The sequence below is a fragment of the Aquarana catesbeiana genome, linkage group LG04 (assembly GCF_042186555.1).
Source record: "Aquarana catesbeiana isolate 2022-GZ linkage group LG04, ASM4218655v1, whole genome shotgun sequence".
Lineage (NCBI taxonomy): Eukaryota > Metazoa > Chordata > Amphibia > Anura > Ranidae > Aquarana > Aquarana catesbeiana.
Window position 1 is genome coordinate 559531287 of NC_133327.1, and position 14173 is coordinate 559545459.

The 14173-nt window shown below is 42.1% G+C and overlaps 1 protein-coding gene across 2 annotated transcripts in view; it reads right to left on the reverse strand.

Moving 5' to 3' along the window:
- LOC141140614 (solute carrier family 22 member 2-like) overlaps positions 1-8183 on the reverse strand; it is a 101012-nt gene extending 92829 nt beyond the window's left edge. For both annotated transcript variants that reach the window (XM_073627993.1, XM_073627994.1), the window contains exons 1-3: positions 7767-8183; positions 504-607; positions 208-362 (exon numbers count right to left, since the gene is read on the reverse strand). In XM_073627993.1, coding sequence (XP_073484094.1) covers positions 208-362; positions 504-607; positions 7767-8183 — 676 coding nt within the window. The remainder of the gene's footprint in view (positions 1-207; positions 363-503; positions 608-7766) is intronic.
- Positions 8184-14173: the final 5990 nt, after the last annotated feature.

Genomic DNA, 14173 nt, shown 5'->3' on the forward strand with positions numbered 1-14173 from the left:
ATTTGGAACTATGAGCAGGGAATAAATTATTTAACTTATCCCACTGTAGCCCGATTTAAGTTCCATCATCTGCATGCCACTTGATTTAAAATTTCCAAAAATATGGCCTAGCAATTAATTATTAGGAACAAAAAAAGCCCTTCCCTCTTTTATTGCAGTGTGTCTGCTACAAAACAACAGACTTGTATTTGCATTTTTTTAACTTACCTAAAATATATCCTGACGTCCAACTGCCTTTGCTGACTAAGCCCTGAAGAAAGCGAAAGGTAACCAGCCATGAATACGTTGGAGCAAATGCCACAAGGACACCAAAAATAGCAGTGATGAGAAGAGAAACTAAAAGACATGGTTTGCGACCAAATCTGCAGAAGCAAATTAGAGTTATTAATGGAGGTAACTTCTATAGAGGACAACAGAAACAGTTACAGTAAGACCTGAAATATAAAAGAGATGTATTATTTTCACATTATATTTAACAGATGTCTTTGCACATAGACCTTTACCTATCTGCGAGGTATCCGATAAACAAAGAGCCAAGGCAGAATCCTAGGTTCACAACTGACTGGGAAAGGTCCAGCTTCCACGAGTCATCACACACAAGATTAAACTGAATAAAGAAAGATTTAGTTAGTTATATTGCAGTCCACAGCCTATTTAACTCTAATAGCGGTTGAAGTGATAATTATAATGTTTAGAAATGTGTCCTGCCTATTCCACTGAAATGTAATTGGCTGCTATGAGGTGTCCACTGGAACTGCTTTATTATTTGTGATACTCTTCTGTACCAGTTTTTTTTTTTATTTCCAATATAAAACACAAAATGTTGACTCTGACTGGTTCCTCTAACAGAAGAACAGGTGAGTTTGATCTGACCCAACTGTTAACCTTTTATATCTCTTGGAATTTAACAGAAGATAGTCACACTAGAGCTCAATCTGAAGTTTAGCTCAAAAACATCCTGGAGAAGTATTCACTGCAGGGGTGCCTGTCTTCTTCCTGTTTCTAAACTCCCAGCGCTGCAATGATTGACAGCTTCGGATCTTCTGGGAGAACAGTAGTACAGAGAGTAAAGAGTTTAAGAGAGCGTTACATTTTTTAAAATTAGGGAAAGCACCGGGCCCAGATGGGTACACCCTGGCATATTATACATTTTTTGCCGAGAAACTGGCTCCAAGATTCACAATGGCCTTTAATAGACATGTGCATTAGTTTTCGTCCAAATGCATTTTCATTCGAATTTCAGGTATTTTTGTTATCGTTTTAACAAACGATAACGAAAGTGCAGAGTACGAAAACCGCAAGATCCGACATAAACAAATGCTTTATTTTCGTTTTCGTTGCGACAACAGTTCGATATAGTAGGAGATTCGACATGACACTGACAATAACAATCTGTCTATCGAACCTGTGGTCGAATGTGCCTAACCTTACCTCTATTAGTCCAAGATTATTCGACATAGAGAGAAAAGATTCGACATAGAGAGAAAAGATCGCTGCTGGAATTGGGTGGGGGAAGTAAAATAAAAATAATGATGATGATGAATGTTATTGGCCGATTGTAACCAAAGAGGAGGGGCAGTAAAATAGCTAGAACTAAGCACACACATACAGCCAACTTACTTTCACTTACGATTTGCTAGCAGAGAGAGACACACACTGAATCATTTCAGAAGACAGTCAATCTTAGTTGGTCCGTTTGTCAGAGAACCTGAATTATTTAGCAATTAAGCATAAGCACAGCAGCAGAACAATAGTAAAGCAAGCTACAGCTCAACTTAACTTTTTCATAATAATCTGCTGCTATAGTGTTAGTGTTGTGAACTTGATAGTGATACTAGTGTTGCTAGTGTTGTGATAGCCTCAGAGGCTGCCCGTGTTGTTAGGGGGGATTTATTATTATAGATTCTATATTATAATGCCATATCAATATCTGACACAACGTCGGATGCCGCGCCCGCCATTGCACTTGGGGTTTGAGAAACGAATGTGAAAGTCAGCTGACTGTTGGGGTAGAGTAGACCATTCAACATGAACGATGAAGATTCGACAAAGCAACGAAAAACATACAAACATCTAATCTTTGGCTTATGGTGTCTGTCAAAAGTTCTAAGAAGATTCGACGGAGCAGCTAAACTGTACGACGCTGCAATCATACATTTCTGGTCAAATGCATCCGCCCATAGACTATAGAAAAATTCTAATGTTGGTTGACTAGTAAAATAATTAATAAATATAATTATTACGAGTCATACAACATTAGAATACTACTACAGCTAGCTTGTAGGCGGAAAATTCGACCGGAAATGTACACGTACAGTTTAGCTGCTCCGTCAAATCTTCTTTGAACACTCGACAGACACCATAAGCCTTCAATGACAGATTCGACCTTAATTAATTTGGATTTTCGGACGAATGCAATTTTTAACGAAAAACGAAATAAATAAAAACAAATTTCGGGAGTAACTAAATAAATTTATTTTTCGGACGAAAACGAAATTCCGAAATGAAATATTTCAGTGTGCACATGTCTAGCCTTTAACTCATTACGCGAAGGACAAAAGATACCGGCTGAGACATTGCTAGCACATATAGCAGTAATCCCGAAGGAGGGTAAGGATCCATCTCAGTGTTCCAGTTATCGGCCCATATCTTTGTTAAATGTTGACCTAAAAATCTTTTCAAAGATTTTAGCTATCAGATTAGATGAACATATTCTTTCATTGATACACCCAGATCAAGTGGGGTTTATGGCTGGTAGGCAGAGGAGGGAGAACACGCAGAGAGTAGTGAATGCTATTTATTTTTCATAGAGACAACAGAAACCCTTAATACTTATATCAGCAGATGCGGAAAAAGCATTCGATAGAGTTGACTGAGTATTTCTTAGGGCCACTTTGCAACATGTTGGCCTGAGGGATGGAATGCTGAGATGGTTTTCAAAGATATATTCAGTAATTAATAAGATTTTTAAAAAGACAAATATATCAACGTACCCGAGTCCCATGACTCCGGTGCTGGGTACGCCAGACTTCCAACCTGGCATAATGAACCGGAGATTTGAGGCTATAAGACGAAGGGGGAAAAACAGGATCATACTTTTCTCAAGGGGTAATTGTTTAATGACACGAGGTGAGATAGAAGGAGAAGTAACACCAGACCTAGATTATTTTAGGACGTTGCACTTAGGAGCATATATCCGTACGAAAATCAAAATATACCCAGAGATACGGAGACTATCATGTTTTGAGCAGATATGTTTAGACGGAGAAAGTATGAGACACTCCCTGTCATATTTCTATGAGATACTAACAGGATTGGAGGCACCACAAGACCTTAATTTTATTTAAGCTTGGGAAGAGACTTGGGGATTATGTTCTCCCAAAGGCTGAAGGATAAGATTCTAAAATCTACTCATAAAGCATCAGTGGCAAGTAGGTATCAGGAGGGAGGATATAAAATCCTCACCAGATGGTACAGAACACCAGCTGTACTGCATAAAATATTCCCACAGGTTTCAAGTGTATGTTGGCGCTGTCTGGAGTCAGAGGGCACAATGCTGTTTATTTTTTGGGAATGTGAAAAGATTAGGGGATTCTGGAAAATGGTTGAGGAAACGGTTAAGGATATTACAGATTTGTCTCTTGTGGAAAATCCGGCAGCATTTTTATTAACTGATGTCCCCATGAAAAGGAAAAATATAAAAACTCACTGTTGAAACATCTTCTCACGGCAGCAAGGGCCTGTATTCCGGCTCTGTGGAAAAGCACAGTCCCGCCGACTAGAGAACAGTGGTAAGTCAGAATTGTAGAAATCCAACAAATGGAGAATCTGACTTTGATGTTGAAAGAGCAGGATGAGAAATATTGGAAGATATGGGCCCCCCACTTTGCTTATAGAAGGGGAGAAGAAGTGAGGTAGGCCCTGTCTGATCGAATGGGAAAGGGAAGGGGATCCTCTTTTTTTTTTTCTCTTGGTGGGTTTAGAGGGTGGGGGAGGTGGGGAAAGGGTTAGGAAAAGGGAAAAGGAAATCATATTTGATTATTGAGTAGACGGGATCGAGTAGCACCGAACATACAGTGTATAATGACAATATAATTTGAGGATATGCGGAAGTGATAAGGTATAAGAGATGATATGAAGAAATGATAAATGCTCTAAGTGCAGTGTAATATATAATGTGTGAAAAATAAAGAATTTGAAAAAAGAACAGTAGTACACATGGTCTGAGTGTCTGAGAGGCATGCCCCATCCTCCTGGTCCATTGGGAGATGTTTTTTTATTGAGTACATTGCCTGTAACACGGTTTATGAATGGTGGAGAGAGTGCTGTGACTGATCAGACCCCCCTTTTCAAATTGTGTTACAAGTAGTGAAATCAATGAAAGAACTTTTTCTCAGTGGTGTAGAAGGAAAGAGGAGGTTTTTCTCTTTAGACAGGAAGTTATCAGCGGAGAAGATTTCCGGCAGGATCAATAACCTTTTTTTTTTTTTTTTTAACTTATCAATCATATACTGTATTAAAACGCATTTAATTGTATACTTAAGAGAAAAAAAGGGACCAAATAAGAGAAGTTAATTGTTTAGATTTTAAAGACACAAAGTAAAGTTGCAGAAAGTCCAGAAACAAGACAAAAAAAAAATTTGCGTTCATCAATCCAGACCTTTAAAAGATTAAAGAAGTGCAGCCAAAATATAAATAGAAAAATCAGCAAAAGGGACATAGTTTACATTCATTAGAATGTGTTTCTTCTGCTGATGTCCCTTCTTTTAGGTGAAATTCTTCTCTGTCCATAGCCCCCATCAGCACCCCCACTGCCATAATCTTCTAGTGCGACATAAAATTCATAGAATTAAAGGGCTGTCATAGGTTTTCAAGAGAGCCCAACTATGCCCGCCCTTTCCACCCAGATGTTCAGTTCATAGAAGCCTTACTCAGTGGCGTATCCAAGGTATGGCAGATATGGCAAGTGCCATGGGTGCCATATGAAGGGGGCGCTCGTGAGTGGCTGGGCAGCAAGTAGGGTGCCCACAGTGTCCCAGAATGAAATGAGGACACACAGCCAGTCAGCCACCCTAAAAGCTGATTGCCATAACTAGTTGCTAGGGCCGCCCCTCTTGGCATCTAGCAACCAGTGACGTCACAAGCAGAGTCTCAGAGCGAGGTCCAGAAGAGCAGGGCATGTAGCTAGCGGCTGTACTCTGACTCCACCCACCTCCTCTCCTTCTCCAGACAGAGTGACTTGCAGCAAGGGGACTTGTTCACTTTGTGTGACTGACTGTTTCTCCTCCAGTCTCCACCCACCTCCTTCTCTGGCCCGGCGGGATTCTGCAGTGCTGACTAGGCTCCTCCTTGTTGGCTCTTATTCACACCTTCCCCTGTCCGGCCTGCAGTGCAGTGCCCGGCGACTTCTCCTCCTCCCGCCCGTGGCCCGACTGCCTGAGGGCCCCCCCGGCCCGGACCAGTGGACCACAACCGGCGCTCACACCCACCAGTCCAGATTAGAAGGTGAGGAAATGGAATAGGATTGGAAGAAGGTGACACAAGTCAGGGGCGGGCCCTAGGGACAGTAATACACAAGACTGACAAGTGGGGGACAGTAATAAATTAAGCTGACAAGTGGGGGACAGTAATAAATAAAGCTGACAAGTGGGGGACAGCAATAAATTAAGCTGACAAGTGGGGGACAGTAAAAAATAAAGCGTACAAGTGGGGGACAGTAATACATGAAGCTGACAAGTGGGGGTCGGGGGACAGTATTACTGTCCCCCTGACCCCCACTTGTCAGCCTCATGTATTACTGTCCCCCATTTGTCAGCTTCATGTATTACTCTCACAGTGGGGGATATGAAGGTGACACAGAGGAACAACAACTGAGGGGACAGTAATGAAGAAGAAGGTGACACATGTGGGGGACATTAATGAAGGAGAAGGTGACACAAGTGGGGGGACAGTAAAGAAGCTGACAAGTGAGGGGATATGAAGGTAACACAGGGGAACAGCTGAGGGAATAGTAGTTTGACTTCCATGAATAAAGCAACTGGGCGGAAAGGATGGGTGTAGTCTGGCTCTGTTGGTGAGTACAAATGACAGGTCCCTCAGTTCTATTAAAGTAGTTGTAAACCCTTACAACACACTTTTTTCCTACAGGTAAGCCTATAATAAGGTATGCTATGCATACTAGCTCATTATGCCTTTGTCTTGCAGGTTTTTTTTTTTTTTTTTTGTCCTAGGCTTTACAAACACTTTAACCCCCAGTGAAACGGAAGAATACAGCGGTGGAGTTAGGAAAGCATTAGCAGAGAAGGATTTCACTTAAAAGAAGAAGCATCAGCAAAAGGAACACATCCTACTGACTGTAAGTTAAGTCCCTTGTGCTAATTTTTCCGTTTTTTTATCTAGGCTTTCAGGATAAGTTTCTATAATGTTGCATACAAAGCTGCACGGTGGCTTACTAGCTAGCACTCTTGCCTTATATCATTATGGTTCTCAACTCCAGTCCCAACCAGGAAACTACCTGCATGGAGTTTGCATACTTTCCCTGTTCATTTGTGGGTTCCTTCTGAAACTTTTATTTCCTCCCACATCCTAAAGACATTTTTGTTAAAGAGGGCTTCCAGATTCCGATAAGCCACCCTCCCACAGACTCCAACAACCACCAGACCAGGGTTGTGACCAGGGTTCTTTGCCAGGGCAGTCCCCCCTCCCCCCATGTTGCGGGCATATGGTGTGTTATCATTTAGGAGGGGGAAGTGCATGCTCATCCCTGCCTTTCCTGGCGTGTCAGGCTGCATACTCGGATACGTTTTTTGTATGGATTTTTGAGAGAGATGCCACACTTTTGTGGTCTTGTTTTTTTTGTGCAGAGTTCTCCCTTAAAACTCATACCAGACCTGAATGTTTTGCGTGGGGTCCCTCTTAACATCCATACCAAGCCCTCATCTAGGATAAGGGTCTTGTGTATTTTTAGGGGTAACCACATGCAACCTTTTTTAACTGCGGATCCCCTATTAACATCTATAACAGACATTCATCTAAGATAAGGGTCTGATATAGGTGAAAGGAATCCTTGGCAATTTGTTTATAAATAAAGGGGCCGAATATATCAATTACCAGCAATTTAAACAGAATATTTTTTTTCTTTGTAAATGACAGTTTTGCTGTTGTAGATTGTATCATATAGATGTGCTACATCATACAGGTGTGCCACTTCACAGGCAAGTTAATGGCATCCCCAGCCATAACACATCATTTCACACCTATCACACATTTTCCATCGGAAAATCCGACTGTGTGTACAGGGCATTAGACATATGGATTGGATGTGGGTTTAACTACCTTTACATGTTCACCAAGTCATTTGTAAGGTAATCGACTAATTAAGAGATTCAGGGTCAGTATTAATAGACAGGTCCTCTACCCAAATGTCCCAAACCTTGTAGAATTTTTTTTGGCATCTTCTCGCTAAATAGGTGGCCTTGTAGAGTGGTAAATTAACATTAATTCATTTTTTTCCATGAGCTAAGGGTTGGAGCAGATGAGGATTTCCACCTGTCTCAAGACAAACCCAGGTATGTTCATCTCTTTGAAACACTTGACTGCAGCAGTGTTGTCTATAGTCCCTCTAGGACAGATTTAGAGCATGGCATGGCTATTTATATTGTACTATTTATATTGTTAAACAGTATATTGTATAAATAGCCATGTATATAGCATGGCTATTTATAAATGTTTTTTGTAGAAGTTATTATTGAAGAAAAACCTCTTACCTCTGTTACTATGGATGATCCCGTAGTATCATATACCCAACCATTAGTACAGCTGGTAACAGTCATGTTGTTATTACTATATGAGGTTAGATTCCTTATTGGGTCTGTGCAAGAGACAGATGTCTGGTTCCAGTTTGTGTCATACTGCAGGCACTGGCTAAAGTATAGGGGATCCACAGAGTCATCTGGAAGGATAACCGTATAATTCATTTCCTCTTCAGCGTTCCAACCACATTTTCTACCTAATTCATCGGCTGCAGGATTACTACATCTGAAGTCAGGTACAAATCCCAGAAATACAATGCCCACGTCTATTGGGCTGAACACAACAGAGATAAAACACATGAGAAAAAACAACTGCTTCTGAAACAATCCAAACTGTCCAATTTCCTCCAAAACATTGTCAAAAGATGTCATGTTTTCCAATCTTATCTTCAAATGTCTCTTAGATGTAGATTGTTATTCTGTCCAGTGTATAGAAAAAAATAGCTTCTTTTAAAACAAATTGTCCAAAGTCCTCTAAATAATTTTCAGTTAACTCCAGAAATGCTCACAGCAGACTACATGGTTTTTGTGCACAACAGGTATTTCAACCTCTAGCACAGTGTACTTTGAATTTCAAGCTAAACCAGCTAAACCCACTAAAAAGTGCTTAAAGTGATTTTACATTTTTTAAAACTAATAAACATGTCATACTCACCAGCTTCGGGCAATGGTTTTGCACAGAACAGCCCTGATCCACCTCTTCTGCGAGTACCTTCATAGGAAGCCATTTCCTATGGTGGCACTCATGCAGGCTGAATCCTAAGCCTCACTGCCTGTGTCTAAAGACACACACAGAGCAGTTGGGCACCGCGCCTCTGCTCCCTCATCACAGAATTTGATTGAAAGCAGCAGGAGCCAATGGTTCCCTCTACTTTAAAGTGGTTGTAAACCCTTACAGACCACTTTAACCTACAGGTAAGCCTAGATTAAAGTTTACCTGTAGGTGCAAGAAATATCTCCTTAACCTACATGGTTAAGGAGATATTTTCCTAAAAACCAGACACTGATGTCTACGGCGCAGGCGCACTGAGCGTGCCGTTAGTGAAGGCGATCATGCCGTCATTGACGGCTCCCGCGTGCATGCGCCAGAGTGATGTCATCACTGCTCCGGCTAGTCACAGCGCTGGAGCAGCGATATTCGGAAGTCACTGCGGGTATCATGGCGGCGACAGAGGAGGTGAACGAGGGTCACTTCGAGGGCTTCGATCTCAGGTAAGTAATTCATAATGAGCTAGTATGCTATGCATACTAGCTCATTATGCCTTTGTCCTGCAGGTATTTTTTTTTGTTTAGAGAGGGTTTACTTCCTCTTTAACCAAGTTACACTACATGTAATAAGCCACTACAACTAAGACACTGGAATATACTCTATATTACCAAAAGTATTAGGATGCCTGCCTTTACATACACATGAATTTTAATGGCATCCCAGTCTTAGTCCGTAGGGTTCAATATTGAGTTGGGCTACCCTTTGCAGCTTTGCAGCTATAACAGCTTCAACTCTACTGGAAAGGCTGTCCACAAGGTTTAGGAGTGTGTCTATGGGAATGTTTGACCATTCTTCCATTCTTCCAGAAGCGAGGTCAGGCACTGTTGTTGGATGAGAAGGCCTGGCTTGCAGTCTCCACTCTAATTCATCCCAAAGGTGTTTTGTTGGGTTGAGGTCAGGGCTCTGTGCAAGCCAGTCAAGTTCCTCTGCCCCAAACTTGCTCATCCATGTCTTTATGGACCTTTGTATGACCTGAGAATTGGTGCTCAGTCATGTTGGAAAAGGAAGAGACCATCCCCAAACTGTTCCCACAAAGTTGGGAGCTTGAAATTGTCCAAAATGTCTTGGTATGCTGATGCCTTAAGAGTTCCCTTCACTGGAACTAAGGGGCAAGCTCAACCCCTGAAAAACAACCCCACACCATAATCCCCCCTCCACCAAATGATTTGGGCCAGTGCACAAAGCAAGGATGAGTGAGTTGGGGTGAAGAAAATTGACTGGCCTGCACAGAGTCCTGACCTCAACCCAATAGATCACCTTTGGGATGAATTAGAGTGGAGACTGCGAGCCAGGCCTTCTCATCCACATCAGTGCCTGACTTCACAAATGCGCTTCTAGAGGAATGGTCAAACATTCCCATAGATACACTCCTAGACCTTGTGGATAGCCTTCCCAGAAGAGTCGAAGCTGTTATAGCTGCAAAGGGTGGGCCAACTCAATATTGAACCCTATGGACTAAGACTGGGATGCCATCAAAGTTCATGTGCATGTAAAAGCAGGGGTCCCAATACTTTTGACAATATAGTGTAGGTCTGCAATATATAGACATCGCAGGCCTGCAATGAGGCTTGCTTTAAACACTTGTATAAAGCAAGTGTTCCTAAATTCAAACTAGTAAAAATTGATTTTAAATATTATCATGGCAGATTTTAGTCCGTGGTATAGACATAGTAGTCCACGCTGCTGCTATGGGCTATGAGCCTAGGCCAGAAAGGGGGCCCAATTAAGGATGTTTTTTGATGTCACATGTACAGGAACATGCATTGTGATCATGCTGTTGCTAGTCTCAGACCTCCATTGCACCCCCTATCTGTGAGTAGGTGTATTGCCTTCAGAGCTTCTGGTCATCCTAACTACCCTGTTTCCCCCAAAATAAGACCTAGCGTGATTGTCGGTGATGGCTGCAATATAAGCCCTACCCCCCAAATAAGCCCTACCTGTTTCCCCAAAAATAAGCCCTACCCTGAAAATAAGACCTGCAAGGACTTTAACTAGGGCTTATTTGGGGGGTAGGGCTTATATTGCAGCCATCACCGACAATCACGCTAGGTCTTATTTTCGGGGAAACGGGGTAGTGTGTGTTTGGCCTAGTACAGGTGACAGCTTAATGGTAGGTTTGCATATGTGGGTTTGGATCCTAGTCTTAATATGCCGGAGCTCACCACTGATCATGACCAGCACTGTGATATTAAAGTGATTGTAAATGATCATCTTGTAAAACAATCCATTCTGTTTAAAATAGAAATGAAAGGCAAAACATTTGTGTACAGCTCTTAAAAATATTATCAATACCTTTCTTATAGGTGATCACATTCCCTCTGTTCTCAGCTGCATAAGAACTAAGGGGAGCAACAGCAACAGTACACTAAAAGGCTGTGCGGGGGGGGGGGGGGCATGTCAGGACAAGTCTGATCATTGGAGGAGAGCAGGCTGAGTTCCCAGCACAGCTAGAGAACTGACCACACTGTGCTCTTCTGCTTAGCGTGGTCAGTTAATAGGGAAGCAGAGTGACTGGCAGGAACACCAGGGATTTCACATAAAGGAAGCAATACAAAGAGTCTCATACAAGTACATGATACAGCAGGCACATATCAGGAATAGGAAATTCTGGGGTAACAAACACTTTAACTCTGTATATCAATATTCCTATATGGCTGAAAAATTGCAGTGTCTTTTAAGGCTAATAAGTGATAAGATTTTTGAAAATTGCAATTCTGAAAAATAATTTGTATTAAGTTTATAGAGTTACTGTACAGAGGAGCACTAACAATTATGTAATAATATAACTGGCTGGGGTGGTATGACTTATAATTTACATTTATACCTTGACAAAGACTAGTTTGTAAAGGGGACCCCAGCTTATTTCCACGCCTTACGACTCGCGCAGCTGGGCTCTGTTTGTACCTAAAGGGATACAGGGCACCACGCTGATGTTCAGCCCAAGCCCACATACTGTTCACATGCACAAATATCAGTCCAAGGCCTCTCCTCCATATCCTCCCAGTCACTGGACACATTAACCCCTTCATGTCTGCAGTAAAGCACACAACTCCCCGAGGCATTGTCTGTACTTGTCACATCATTCCCATGCAGAGACTTTTTGTTGCAAAAGTAGTTCTTTACTTTTCAGCATAAAGCAGGCAGTTTATAAAAATGGTATCCACACCTCCAAATATTGGTAAAGCAAAACATATCAGTCTGTGATATCACTGTATCATGTAAACAGCGAAAAACAAGGTGGAACTCACAATCGTCTTCAAGTCTAAAACTTATGTTTCTGAAAATTATTGGCAAATTTCTCCACAGCCCAATTCTCATGGGGAGAACACAACTAAAACCCCTCAGGTGACCTTTTCTTGCTGTGGCACCAGGCAGACTCTCTCTGAACCCAAGCTCCTTCCCCTTATAAAGGGGCACCCTACCGTCACTACTCCACCTATGGGAAGGAGGAACCCTTAAAGGGGTCCTGTACCTGCCTACACGTTAAAGCTGATAAATGTTGGTAAGCTACCGAGTATTCAACTGTATTATTACGGTTCAGAGTGAATTTCATGCACTGCTGCTCTTTTTTGGCAACCTCTAGCCACAGCACTGGTCCCTAGTAGTGTACTGAGTGACTATGCAACCAGACATTCTGCTGCCTGTTATTGATTTAGATGTACTTTATGTTATGATCAGTTACACTCTTGTCCCAATTGACACTGCCAATGCCAGATGTCACAGACAGAGGTCGTTTGGGGGGGGCATCAAAATTTTATCATGGGGCCCCATGATATTGTAATTACACCATTGATTTTAGTTAAAGTGCATCTAAATGAAAACCTTTGTTTTTCTTTTTAGTTTTAGATAGAATACTGAAATATTAGAACCTCAGATTTTTACTGCTGTTTGTGTTCCAGCTGGGAAGATTCATCCCTGTATTTGTCCTGTGACCATTGACTTCAGAACAGAAAGTGGAAGAAAATCGTAAAGTTTAAAGCTTGAAGTTTGGTCAAGATCTAACTAATGCCGCGTACACACGAGCGGACTTTACGGCAGACTTTGCCCGGCGGACGGGATTTCGTCGGACAATTCAATTGTGTGTGGGCTCCAGCGGACTTTGTTTGCTCAAAAGTTGGACGGACTTATGCAGAGTACACACGAGCGGACTTTACGGCAGACTTTGCCCGGCGGACTTTTCGACGTACTGTACGACGGACTTTCTGAATGAACAGACTTGCCTACACACAATCCACCAAAGTCCGTCGAATTCGTACGTGACGACGTACGACCGGACTAAAACAAGGAAGTTCATAGCCAGTAGCCAATAGCTGCCCTAGCGTGGCTTTTTGTCTGTCGAACTAGCATACAGACGAGTGGACTTTTCGACTGGACTCGTGTTCGACGGATCGATTTAAAACATGTTTCAAATCTAAGTCCGTCCAACTTTTGAGAAAATAAAGTCTGCTGGAGCCCACACACGATCGAATTGTCCGACGAAATCCCATCCGCCGGGCAAAGTCTGCCGTAAAGTCAGCGTGTGTGTACGCAGCATAAGCTTTGAAACATGTTTTAAATCAATCCGTCATAACTCGAGTCCGGTCGAAAAGTCCGCTCGTCTGTATGCTAGTTCGACGGACAAAAAGCTATGCTAGGGCAGCTATTGGCTACTGGCTATGAACTTCCTTGTTTTAGTCCGGTCGTACGTCATCACGTACGAATTCGACGGACTTTGGTGGATTGTGTGTAGGCAAGTCCGTTCATTCAGAAAGTCCGTCGTAAAGTACGTCGAAAAGTCCGCCGGGCAAAGTCTGCCGTGAAGTCCGCTCGTGTGTACGCGGCATAAGGCTAAACCTACTCCCACACCCATTCTAAGCTATCTAACCCTGTACAGAAAAGATCTGTATACTTGCCTATTCTGAAGCCGCTCAGGTCCGGTCACATGATCTCTCCAGCGGCGGCTTCTGTGTAGAGAAGAGATCACTGACAACGGCTACAAATGCCTGGGAGAAGACATTCCCCATACATTTACTATGGGGCATCCATTGTTGGGTGTCCCTGCTCAACACTGAAGCTGATGCTGACATCTGATGATAAAACCGGACCAGAGTGGCTTCAGAATACATAAGTATACAGATTTTTTCTTTACAGGGTTAGATAGAATAGGCTTATAATGGGGGTGGGAGTAGGTTTAGCCTTTTTTTAGATTTTGACCGAACTTCCACTAAGTTGGCACTAAAACAGCAACAGAGGTCAAGGGACTACTGTCTATCAGGTGATGGCAAAAAAAAACAACTGTTTTAACCCCTCCCTACTCTATATAAAATCACAAAATGAAGATGTTTTTGGCTTTAGGTTTATGTTGATTAATTTGTACAGTTGTAGAAGGAAAGTATTGCATTTTGAAATTCTGCAATAGTAAATACATCTGAAAATTAAATTCAACAGAAGACGATGTCTTCGGCATAATATATGCACAATGGATGCAGAAAACGTGTGTTTTGACCTTTGATCGATTCATTGACCTTTGCATATATTGTCTCATTCATTTCTGTGGCTTGACTGGGCATTTCAACATAGACTGCCTACTCTACACAATGAAAGCTCAGTATGG